General features: G+C 48.6%; 2 protein-coding genes across 2 annotated transcripts; both read left to right on the top strand.

Annotated features, from left to right (window-relative positions):
* Positions 1 to 2,452: 2,452 nt before the first annotated feature.
* LOC124681905 (zinc finger A20 and AN1 domain-containing stress-associated protein 10-like) lies at positions 2,453 to 2,953 on the top strand. The gene has a single exon (XM_047216681.1). It carries the CDS (start codon positions 2,453 to 2,455, stop codon positions 2,951 to 2,953), a length of 501 nt encoding a protein of 166 aa, XP_047072637.1.
* Positions 2,954 to 11,605: 8,652 nt separating this feature from the next.
* LOC124681906 (zinc finger A20 and AN1 domain-containing stress-associated protein 10-like) lies at positions 11,606 to 12,082 on the top strand. The gene has a single exon (XM_047216682.1). It carries the CDS (start codon positions 11,606 to 11,608, stop codon positions 12,080 to 12,082), a length of 477 nt encoding a protein of 158 aa, XP_047072638.1.
* Positions 12,083 to 12,753: the final 671 nt, after the last annotated feature.

The following is a 12,753-nucleotide window of genomic DNA, read 5'->3' as shown; positions in this document are numbered from 1 at the left end:
TTTTTTAATTTTTTAGGTTTCTAATTATTTTTCACTCCCTCTTTTTTTTCTATTTTTCAGAATTTCTATTATTTCAGTTATTTACATAGTTTAGAGTCTAACTCCAATTATCTCTAGTTAAATTACTTACTCTTGGTCACACTTCCCGCTCGGTCACCCATCCTCCCACACTAGCATGCTTAACTTCCGAGTTCCATTCCGTCCCGCATCCAAGTGCTTCGCGCGCATGTATGTGATACTAGTATCATATCAATCCTGTTAACATGTTGGTTGATGCAAAAGTTATTGAAGTTTTACCATTTTTTAAACTTTTTTTGCAAAAAAAGTGAAAATTCGAATTTCTTAATTTCTCGGAATAGTAGGTTGCATAACATACAAGAATCTAAAAACAATTTTTTTTTGAATTTTCTATCATTTTTTTGTATTTTATAAAGCAAAAAAAGGCGATCCACGGGGGGGGGGGGCAGGGCTCGTGGGGAGAGTCAAAAATCCAAAAAAACCTTTAGTCGCGGTTGGAGACACCAACCGGGACTAAAGGGTACCCCTTTAGTCGCGGTTGGTGTCCCCAACCGGGACTAAAGGTTTTTCCGCCGGATGGAGCACCCCTTTCGTCTCGGATGGAGCATTAGTCGCGGGTTGCCTCCCGAACCGCGACTAAAGCCCCCTTTAGTCGCGGTTCGAATATTTCCGGGACTAATGGGGGTGGACGGAAGCCTCTTTTTCTACTAGTGTCTCTGCCTCCCCTTCAATAATGCTCGATGGTTGCCCAGATCTGGGGGATGGAGCAATCAATTAATCTTGGTGACATATAGCGGACGGTTAATCGCATCGGTTCATATCCATTGGGAAGCTCTGCCGACTCCACCCCTTCAATGAACGTCATACAGAGTTGGCAACATCTTTCTGCAGCTTGTCCCGTTGCTCTGCCTGCCCTTGAAAAGAGAGCACATAATCATATTGGCATTAGCCTTGGGAAGGAACATCCTTATCAGTGTTCTTCGACTTTCGACTTGCAGACAGAGCCCTTTTGGCACCGGATAATTTGGCGCGAAATTGACCATGGATTCCTTCTTTCCCTCGAATTGGCAGTCATCTCGTTAAGGGTTTCATGGAAATTTTGCATTGGTCGTTATCTTTTAAGGGGATGCGCCGGTGATAAGATGATCTTCTTCCTTCTTTCCTATTCGTTTCCAACCTTCATCAAGCTCTCCCACTGGTCATGTTCGTTGAGATGGCGATAGGAGTACTCTGGAATGGCTCCAAGGTGGAAGCAAAGAACCTTCGTGTTTTCGAGGATGGTGGGATTCTTCCAGAGGAAGCTGGCAGGTCCCCACCTCCGAGGTTTAACCCAAAGTCAAACCAGATAAGTTCAGTGTTTTCACAAATTTCCTAGGGCGCGCCCTCGCCTCCCCTTCGTTCGAATTTTTCTGGGAGTTCTTTGCTTTCTTCAACCTCGAGCCTCATGCTATTGGGCCCCACTCCATTATGCAACTTAGATGTTTTATTGCGTTTTGCGGGTGTTACCATGGTTGCGCTCCTTTTTCCCCTCTGGCTTGCACTATTTTACTGCGAGTTCCAAACTGAGTTAGTGGCACTAACTCAAGGGTTTGTGCTCCCTTGTGGCGGCGTTGCCTTCCGTCTTCATCGTGGGGCGGACTATGTCGGCACTTCTATTATATGAGAGAGAACATTCTAATTGGGCAACACGCGCCATCATGATCTAGTAATCTAAATGAAGAATTATGGCGTCTCGTTGGTCTCTAGATGAACAAGCCAATGCGGAACCCAACGTTTTTGCATGCTTGAGGTAGTATAGTTGACTAGTGGCAGTTGCGCGCCATGATATTATCTTAGCTACGGAAGAGAAATTGTAGTTTAGGTTAGCGAGGAGCTGTTTGATTTATGCATCATCCTAAAAACTTTGAAGAATTTGACATAGAGGACCAAATAATTATGCATAATTGTATTCATGGGCGAGCAGGGTTGTCTGAGTTTGGTTTTTTTTTACATAATTAAGGAGGGTGTTTGAGTTGTGATCACGGTCCTGTACAAGTTGTAATACTATGTGGCTTAGCTGCGACTTTGAATCCAAACAGGTATCGACTTGAATCCAAACATGTACCGAAGTGTGCTTCTCCAGTTCTTCTCGAATGCTCGCTCTGCATCCCGGGGGTCGGTGGACGGTGGACCTGACTAGCTGGGTCTGGGTGGGATTCGGATTCGGGATCACTTCGCCGACTGCCACAGGATATGGGAAGAGCGCAACGCCTTCAAAAGGCCACGCATCTACCAGGCTACAGCCTACAGGCACAGCAGCATCGAAATCGTCTCAGGCGGAACAGAGAAGCCAAGAGAGATTTTGTTGCGCTAGCGCAAACGACGACGAACCCTAGCTAGTACGTAAGGAGAGAACACGCCAGATCGTCGACATCTCTTACACCTCGAGCGAGCAATGGCGGAGACGCAGCAGGCGGACGGTGCTCCGGCTTCGGACGGCCGCGCGACGGTCCTGTGCGCCAACGACTGCGGCTTCTTCGGCAGCGCGGCGACCGGCAACCTCTGCTCCAAGTGCTACAAGGAGCAGCAGCAGATCGGCGTCGCTGCCGTCGGTGGCGCGCCCCCGGTGGACAGCGTCGTGTCCAGCTTCGCGTTGCTGCGGATCAAGCAGCAGACAGGCGGACAGCGTGCTGCTGCTGCCGTCGGAGTCGGAGGCGAGGTGCTAGTGCAGGCCGGGAAGGAGGTGGTTCCGACGACCGCTACCAAGAACCGGTGCGAGACGTGCCGGAAGAAGGTGGGGCTGCTCGGGTTCGCGTGCCGCTGCGGCGGCACCTACTGCGGCATGCACCGTCACGCCGGCGCACACGCCTGCGAGATCGACTACAAGGCGGCCGGCCGCGAGCAGATCGCGCGTCAAAATCCCCTCGTTGTAGCATCCAAGCTCGACAGGATTTGACTTCGAGATCGTTTCAATGAGTGGAGATAGTAGCTTAGTTTAGCCTTTTATTATGTTTTCTGTTGTTGTTTCCACCACTTTGTTAAAACATTCACATATGCATATAAACACTCTCATATACGTATAGATATAAATAATTTCCAGTATCTACCTCTCACATTTTTTTCCTAAAATAAACATTATTTGACTTGATTTTCTTCTGCTAATTGGCCAAGATCAAAATATGGCGTGCGATGTACTTTGCTAGCAAACTGCGCTGAAAACCATCCGTGTGCTTTGTTCTCCCACGAAATATCACTGCTGTTTCTTCTTAAGTTCAATTATCTATCTCCTTCTTTCGGTTGTTTGTCTCACTTAGTTGCAAGTGAATTTTGCGATTACAAGAGGGAAAACGATTGCTTTCCCCCGGGGATGAGAACGCACCCGTCCTCCGCATCCTGAGCGCGCCGCGTGTCCCTTTTTCGTGGCAGAAAAGAAGCGGGCCCCACCACTACTTTGTCCCCATCTTCTATCATCTTCTCCATGATTCCCCACCGCTCGACCTCCTGAAAATCCCTCCGTCGCCACGCCCTTCCTCCACCTCCGCAACGGCGCAACGATGCTGCCCTGCCCCGTGTGATTCCGCCACCACGCAGTTCCTCTCCCTCCGCAACGGCGCCGCCGCGCCGCGAAGTTGGGGACGTCGCGGAGAAGGTGCACATGCCGACAACCGCCGCGACTCCGCAACTGCGACCCCCGCTGCTCCGCCTTCTACAGCGTGCCGCCCGGCGTTGCTGCTAGCGGCGCCCGGTGTTGCTCCGACAGGCGCTCGGTGTTGCTGCTAGCAGCGCCCGGCCCGTACTCGAGCGCGCCGCCGCCGGCCGGCCGCCGCCGCCCGCAGCGACCCATGGTCGGCCACCGCGACTAGCGCCGCCTTCCTCCCCCGCGCGGACGGCCCCAAACCTTTCGCGCGCCACCGGCACCTTGTCGAGCGCCACCACCGCTCAACCCGCCAAGCCGGCGATCTTCTTCTCCACGGCCGATGGGCTACCTTCTTCCCCATGGACGAGGGAGGCCTTCTTCCCCCAGCCGCCGCCTCACCCTCCAACCACCACCCCTATTTCTTCCAGATGGGTCGCAGCGTCGGGCAACTGGAGTCGCAGCCGCGTCGACGGAAGATCCCCTCGCAGGCCAGGGCCACCATGGCGGACTGCAGAGATTTGGGTGCCACTACCGGCGGATTCCAGTTTTGCTACCTTTAGGTCTCTAGCGTTGCTACCGACGGAGGCCAGCTTTGCTACCCTAGATCTCTGGTGTTGCTACCGGTGAAGGGTGGCTTTCTGCTACCACCGGAGGCATGCTTTGCTACCATAGGCATAGGGCGTTGCTACTAGCAGCTTGTGGCGTTGCTGTCCTGGACGGACGGAATTGCTGCAACCTCAGGCGGCGTTGCTACCGGCTGCAGGCGATGTCTCCGTTGATGTCTTAGAGGATTTGCAGCATATGAATAAAAAAAATTTGCTACAATTTATTTGCGGTTTTGCTACATCTGCGTAATATGTTTGCTACGTGGTCTCCGGCGAGGTCTCCGGCGAGCCCAGCCTTTTTATTTTCTTTTTCTGAACGAACCATTTTTTGCTTCAGTCATTTGCTGCCGGGGTGTTTTTTGCTGCCGGAAGATGTTTTTTTGCTACATACAAATCTAATCGTCAAAATGGTTGATCCGACGGCTGGGGACCCGGGGGCTGGGGAATCAGATCCCCCGGGGGACGCCCAGTAGTTTCCTTACAAGAGTCATGCAGCTTGCAGAGATAGAGGAGTGGGAGGAGGCGGCGCTAGCGGCTACCATAGAAGCATTTGAGAGGCAGAGTCTCCAGGAGCTGCATAAGCGGCCGCGTGTGGCGGATCTAGATAGTGAGGAGATGTATAAGCGTCGTCGTGGGGAGGAGCTGTGGCAGGAGGCGGCAGCCAGGAGGGCAGCAACGGATGCGCGGAAGAACTAGTAGAAGTTGTTATTATTTTAGTTTAAATTTAGTTAATGTTAAATTTTAATAAAGTCGTTGTCGTTGTTTTAGTTTAAGTTTAGTTAACGTATCTTGTTAAATTTCAATAAAGTCGTTGTCTTTAGTTTATATACCCCTTGTATCCCGGTTCTTGGCTTGAACCGGTGCTAAAGATGGTGGATTAGATTATATACCCCTTTTATCCCGGTTCCTGGCTTGAACCGGTGCTAAAGATGGTGGATTTGATTATATACCCCTTTTATCCTGGTTCCTGGCTTGAACCGGTGCTAAAGATGATGGATTAGTTTATATACCCCTTTTATACCGGTTCCTGGCTGGAACCGGTGCTAAAGATGGGGGCTAAATCTGGGGAGGCTTATCTGGTGTTTGCCTTATCTGGGGTGGCCTCATCTGGGGGGGGGGGGATTATTTGGAGGCACATTGCTATATATAGCCCCCTCCGGGGAGAGTAGAGAGAGCAGCCTGAGAGGCAACGACCAAGAAGGAAAAGCCTCTCCGGCGAAGTTTCTCGAAGATGTCTTAGATGGCTGGCCGTCTTAGACATCTTCGGAAGCTTCACCCGAGTAACTCTTCCCGCAAGTCCCGCTTGGAAGCTGCTAGTATACACCCAACAACCAGTAGCTCAGGGTAAGGAGGGCTTCCGGGAGCTTTCGAAGGAAAGAGCCTCTCCGGCGAACCTTCTCGAAGATGTCTTAGATGGCTGGCTGTCTTAGACATCTTCGGAAGCTTTGCCCGAGTAACTCTTCCCGCAAGTCCCGCTCGGAAGCTGCTAGTATATATACACCCAACAACCAGTAGCTCAGGGTAAAGAGGGCTTCCGGGAGCTTCTCGAAGGAAAGAGCATTTAGTTCAAACGACCAATGTTACTGATACATATCACAACAAACGCTTCACAATATGAGCTCATCAAGGTACAGGATAATAATTAATACATTATGATCGCTTCGACCGTAACCATGGAGTATCTTCAGCATTTAACGCGATGGTTGGATCAATGTTCACTGTGAAGGGCGGAATTTCAGCAAACTTATTATAATCTTCTGACATGTCTGTCTTGTCCTCGACTCCCACGATGGTTCTTTCCCCTGAAAGAACTATGTGACGCTTTGGCTCATCGGATGAGCTCGTTTCCTTATGTTTTCTTTTCTTCGGTCTGGAGGACATGTCCTTCACATAGAAAACCTGAGCCACATCATTGGCTAGGAAGAATGGTTCGTCTCTGTAACCAAGATTGTTGAGATCCACTGTTGTTATTCCGTACAGCTGGTCTACCTTTACCCCTTTTCCATCAAGCTTGAACCATTTGCATCGAAACAAAGGGATCTTAAAAGAAGGTCCATAGTCAACTTCCCATATCACCTCTATGTAACCATAATATGTGTCCTTTTCCCCACTGTTAGTGTTTGTTGCATCAATGCGGACACCACTGTTTTGGTTGGTGCTCTTTTTATCTTGGGCGAACGTGTAGAAGGTATGTCCATTTATCGCGTACCCCTGGAAAGCCAGTATAGTCGAAGATGGTGACCCGGCCAACAAGTACAACTGATCTCCAATATCGTTGTTATTAATGAGATGTGTTCGGAGCCAACCGCCGAATGTCTGCATATGTTTATGTGTAATCCAGTCTTCAGACTGCCCCGGATATTCGGAGCGTACAATATTCTTGTGATCAGTGATATACGGGGCCACCAAGGTGGAACTTTGTAGAACTGTGTAGTGTGCTTGAGTGAAAGAAATGTCGTCCCTACATATCATTGATTTCCTTACTAGCGTGCCTTTTCCACTTAGTCGCCCCTCATGTCGCGATTCAGGAACACCAATCGACTTAAGGTCGGGAATAAAGTCAACACGTAACTCGATGACCTCCTCTCGTTCCATAGCCCTTGGATATGCTTCCTTCCGGCCTAGCACGGTTATGAACATATTTCTTTAAGACCCCCATGAACCTCTCGAAGGGGAACATATTGTGTAGAAAGACAGGACCGAGGATGGCAATCTCTTCGACAAGGTGAACCAGGAGATGTGTCATAATATTGAAGAAAGATGGTGGAAACACCAACTCAAAGCTAACAAGACATTGCACCACATCCTTCCGTAACCTTGGAAGACTAACTGGATCGATTACCTTCGAGATATTGCATTAAGGAATGCACATAGCTTCACAATGGGTATTCGAACATTTTCACGGCGAAGCCCCCTCAGTGCAACCAGAAGCAGCTGTGTCATAATAATGTGGCAGTCATGCGACTTCAGGTTTTGGAATTTTTTCTCCGCCATATTTATAATTCCCTTTATATTTGATGACAATCTAGACGGCACCTTGATACTGTAAAGGACTTCAAAAAAGATTTCCTTCACTGCTTTGGTAAGAGCGTAGCTGCCAGGACTTAAGCGACTCCCTGTATCCGTCTTGTAATTCTATTCTTGCTTGTTCTTTGGGACTTTCATACGATACTGGTCCTCCCTTGCTTCTGGTGTATCTTTTGTTTGCCCATACACGCCTAAGAAACCTAGCAGGTTCACGCAAAGATTCTTCGTCACATGCATCACGTCGATTGAAGAGCGGACCTCTAGGACTTTCCAATAGGGTAGATCCCAAAATATAGATTTTTCTTCCACATGGGTGCGTGTCCGGTAACGACGTCTTTCGGAACAGATTGGCCGCCAGGACCCTTTCCAAATATTACTTTTATGTCTTTGACCATATCAAGTAAAGCATCACCGGTACGGAGTTCAGGCTTCTCCCGGTGATCTGCCTCACCTCCGAAATGATTGCCTTTCTTTCTGACGGGGTGCCTCTTTGGAAGAAATCGACGATGCCCCAGGTACACAACCTTCTTACATTTATTCAAATAAGCACCTTCGGTCTCATCTAAGCAGTGCGTGCATGCATTGTATCCCTTGTTTGTCTGTCCTGAAAGGTTACTAAGAGCAGGCCAATCATTGGTGGTCACGAAAAGCAACGCTCGTAGGTTAAATGACTCCTGTTTGTACTCATCCCATGCATGTACACCTTGTTTGCTCCACAACTGTAAGAGTTCTTCAAATAATGGCCGTAGGTAAACATCAATGTCGTTGCCGGGTTGCTTGGGGCCTTGGATGAGCACTGGCATCATAATGAACTTCCGCTTCATGCACAACCAAGGCGGAAGGTTATAGATACATAGAGTTACAGGCCAGGTGCTATGACTACAGCTCTGCTCCCCAAAAGGATTCATTCCATCTGTACTTAGACCAAACCTTAAGTTCCTCGCGTCATCTGCAAGGTCCGGGAACTCTATCTATTTTCCTCCACTGCGACCCATCAGCGGGGTGTCTCAGCATCTTGTCTTTCTTACGGTCTTCTTTGTGCCATCGCAACAACCTGGCATGCTCTTTATTTCTGAACAGACGTTTCAACCGTGGTATTATAGGAGCATACCACATAACCTTGGCAGGAACCCTCTTCCTAGGGGGCTCGCCCTCAACATCACCATGGTCATCTCGCCTGATCTTATACCGTAGTGCAGTGCATACCGGGCATTTTTCCAAATTTTCGTACTCAGCGTGGTAGTGGATGCAGTCATTAATGCATGCATGTATCTTCAGCACCTCTAATCCTAGAGGGCAGAGAACCTTCTTTGCTTCGTACGTACTGTCAGGCAATTCGTTAGCCTTTGGAAACCTCCTCTTCATTATTTTCAGTTACTTCTCAAATGGCTTGTCACATATACCAGCCTCTGCCTTCCATTGCAGCAACTCCAGTGTGGCACCGAGCTTTGTGTTGCCATCTTCGCAATTTGGGTATAACTTCTTTTTGTGATCATCTAACATGCCCTTTAACTTTCGCTTCTCGTTTTCAGTTTCCGCATCTCTGTGTGCATCAGCGATGGCCCGACGAAGATCATCATCAACGGGCTCATCTGATGCCTCTTCATCTTGATCACCTCCTCCTGCCTCCTCATCTTCACCATGCCCTGTTGCAGTATCACCGTAGTTAGGGTACATATCATCATCCTCTTCTTCTTCGTCGTCATCGTCTTCCATCATAACCCCTCTTTCTCCATGCTTGGTCCAACAATTATAGCTGGGCATGAAACCTTTCCAAAGCTGGTGGGAGTGAATGACTTGCCATTCAGGGTATTGCTTTAAGTTCCGGCAATCAACACATGGACAACACATATAACCATCCGCCTGTGGGTTTTCCTCAGCCACACGGAAAAATTCTTTCAGGCCCGAAGTGAACTCGGGCAGACGTCGGTGAACGTACATCCATTGTCGCCGGTTCATCTACATCAAATAATTAAGTTTATCAAAAAACCATTACAAAACATCATAATATATATATAGTGGATATTAGCACAGTACAAATGAAAGGGTAAAGTTGTTTAACCTTGATCGAGGAGGGAAAGAAAGAGGAGAAAGCTTAAGTGTCGCTCCGGCACCTCATTCTTTCAGACATTTCATCGAGCACCTTCTGTGCATGCCAAAGAAATGCAAGGTAGCACTCAACACACACACCTTTCTCCTAGAAAAAATGAAGTGAGTTGGCTGGTTGGGGGTGAGCTGAGCTGATATAGGGTTGGGGACCTTTTGCACCGGTTCGTGTTACGAACCGGTGCAAATGAGCTATCTTTTGCACCGGTTCGTAACACGAACCGGTGCTAAAGGTTCCTCGGCTGACAGGTGCATGGCGACGGACCTTTTGGACCGGTGTTACGAACCAGTGCAAAAGATAGCTCATTTGCACCGGTTCGTAACACGAACCGGTGCAAAAGGTCCCTCGAACGGCTGCGCCCCACGAACCGGTGCTAATGACCCCCTTTAGCACCGGTTCGTGCCAAAGCCGGTGCAAAAGCCATCTGGGGCAAAAAACGAAAGCCCTTGTTTCTACTAGTGCTTTGGCCTTGGTTCTTTGCTTCGAGTCGATTCTCGACATAGTCGGGAGATAAACCGCTGGTGGCAAGTAGTTGAGGGACTCCCGAAACAAACATAAACAAGAGAGATGGAGCAATCAATTAATCTTGGTGGCATATAGCGGACAGTTAATCTCATCGGTTCATCCCCGTTGGGAAGCTCTGCCGACTCCATCCCTTCAATGAATGTCATACAGAGTTGGCAACATCTTTTTGCAGCTTGTCCCGTCGCTCTGTCTGCCCTTCAAAAGAGAGCACATAATCATACTCGCATTGGCCTTGGGAAGGAACATCCTTATCAGTGTTCTTTGACTTTCAACTCGCTGGCAGAGCCCTATTGGTGTCGGATAATGTAGGCGCGAAATTGACCATGGACTCCTTCTTTCCCTCGAATTGACAATCATCTCGTTAAGGGTTTCATGGAAATTTTGCATTGGTCGTTATCTTTTAAAGGGGATACGCCGGTGATCGGATGATCTTCTTCCTTCTTTCCTATTCGTTTCCAACCTTCATCAAGCTCTCCCACTGGTCTTGTTCGTTGAGATGACGTTAGGAGTACTCTGTAATGGCTCGAAGGTGGAAACAAAGAACCTTCGTGTCTTCGAGGATGGTGGGATTCGTCCAGAAGGAAGCTGGCAGGTCCCCACCTCCAAGGTTCAACCAAAAGTCAAACCATATGAGTTCATTGTTTTCACAAATTTCCTAGAGCCCGGCCTCGCCTTCCCTTCGTTCGAATTTTTCTGGGAGTTCTTTTCTTTCTTCAACCTCGAGCCTCATGCTATTGGACCCGACTCCATTATGCAACTCAGATGTTTTATTGCGTTTTGCGGGTGTTACCTTGGTTACACTCCCTTTTCCCCTCTGGCTTGCACTATTTTACCGCGAGTTCCAAACTGAGTTAGTGGCACCAACTCAAGGGCTTGTGCTCCCCTTGGCAGCGTTGCCTTCCGTCTTCATCGTGGGGCGGACTATGTCGGCGCTTTTGTTATATGAGAGAGAACATTCTAATTGGGCAACACGCACCATCATGATCTAGTAATCTAAATGAAGAATTATGGCGTCTCGTTGGTCTCTAGATGAACAAGCCAATGCGGAACCCAACGTTTTTGCATGTTCGAGGTAGTATAGTTGACTAGTGGCAGTTGCTAGCGCCATGATATTATCTTAGCTACAGAAGAGAAATTGTAGTTTAGGTTAGCCAGGAGCTGTTTGATTTATGCATCATCCTAAAAACTTTGAAGAATTTGACATAGAGGACCAAATAATTATGCATAATTGTTTTCATGGGCGAGCAGGGTTGTCTGAGTTTGGTTTTTTTTTTTACATAATTAAGGAGGGTGTTTGAGTTGTGATCACGGTCCTGTACAAGTTGTAATACTATGTGGCTTAGCTGCGACTTTGAATCCAAACAGGTATCGACTTGAATCCAAACATGTACCGAAGTACGTGTGCTTCTCCAGTTCTTCTCGAATGCTCGCTCTGCATCCCGTGGGTCGGTGGACACCTGACTAGCTGGGTGGGATTCGGATTCGGGATCACTTCGCCGACTGCCACAGGATATGTGAAGAGCGCAACGCCTTCAAAAGGCCACGCATCTACCAGGCTACAGGCACAGCAGCATCGAAATCGTCTCAGGCGGAACAGAGCAGCCAAGAGAGATCTTGTTGCGCTAGCGCAAACGACGACGAACCCTAGCTAGTACGTAAGGAGAGAACACACCAGATCGTCGACATCTCTTACACCTCGAGCGAGCAATGGCGGAGATGCAGCAGGCGGACGGTCACACGACGGTCCTGTGCGCGAACGACTGCGGCTTCTTCGGCAGCGCGGCGACCGGCAACCTCTGCTCCAAGTGCTTCAAGGAGCAGCAGCAGATCATCGGCGTCGCTGCCGTCGGTGGCGCGCCCCCGGTGGACAGCGTCGTGTCCAACTTCGCGTCGCTGCGGATCAAGGAGTCAGGCGGACATCGTGCTACGGCTGCCACCGGAGTCGGAGGCGAGGTGCTGGCCGGGAAGGAGGTGGTTCTGACGACCGCTACCAAGAACCGGTGTGAGACGTGCCGGAAGAAGGTGGGGCTGCTCGGGTTCGCGTGCCGCTGCGGCGGCACCTACTGCGGCGCGCACCGCCACGCCGGCGCGCACGCCTGCGGGTTCGACTACAAGGCGGCTGGCCGCGAGCAGATCGCGCGTCAAAATCCCCTCGTTGTAGCATCCAAGCTCGACAGGATTTGACTTCGAGATCGTTTCAATGAGTAGAGATAGTAGCTTAGTTTAGCCTTTTATTATGTTTTCTGTTGTTGTTTCCACCACTTTGTTAAAACATTCACATGTGCATATAAACACTCTCATATACGTATATATATAAATAATTTCCGGTATCTACCTCTCACATTTTTTCCTAAAATAAACATTATTTGACTTGATTTTCTTCTGCTAATTGGCCAAGATCAAAATATGGCGTGCGATGTACTTTGCTAGCAAACTGCGCTGAAAACCATCCGTGTGCTTTGTTCTCCCACGAAATATCACTGCTGTTTCTTCTTAAGTTCAATGATCTATCTCCTTCTTTCGGTTGTTTGTCTCACTTAGTTGCAAGTGAATTTTGCGATTACAAGAGTCATGCAGCTGGCAAAAAATAGCATGCCACCATACACGCACACCACGCTCCATAGATTTACATGAGCGTCTCTCCAAGCTGAACTGTGAAATTTCTTTTCTTTTTTCTCGAAAAGTCCATTGGTATATTCATAATCTTCAATAGTAGTACAAAAAAAACTAAAACTAATAAAATTACAAGAAAATCTTTCAACCAGCTAGCAACGACTACGAACTAAACTGTGAAAATAATGTCTAAAATAACTATGAACAAGTTTGCCAAGCCCTTCATTTTTCCTTTCCTTTCC

The sequence above is a fragment of the Lolium rigidum genome, unplaced genomic scaffold, assembly GCF_022539505.1.
Source record: "Lolium rigidum isolate FL_2022 unplaced genomic scaffold, APGP_CSIRO_Lrig_0.1 contig_59251_1, whole genome shotgun sequence".
Lineage (NCBI taxonomy): Eukaryota > Viridiplantae > Streptophyta > Magnoliopsida > Poales > Poaceae > Lolium > Lolium rigidum.
This window is presented reverse-complemented; position numbering and strand designations above follow the sequence as displayed.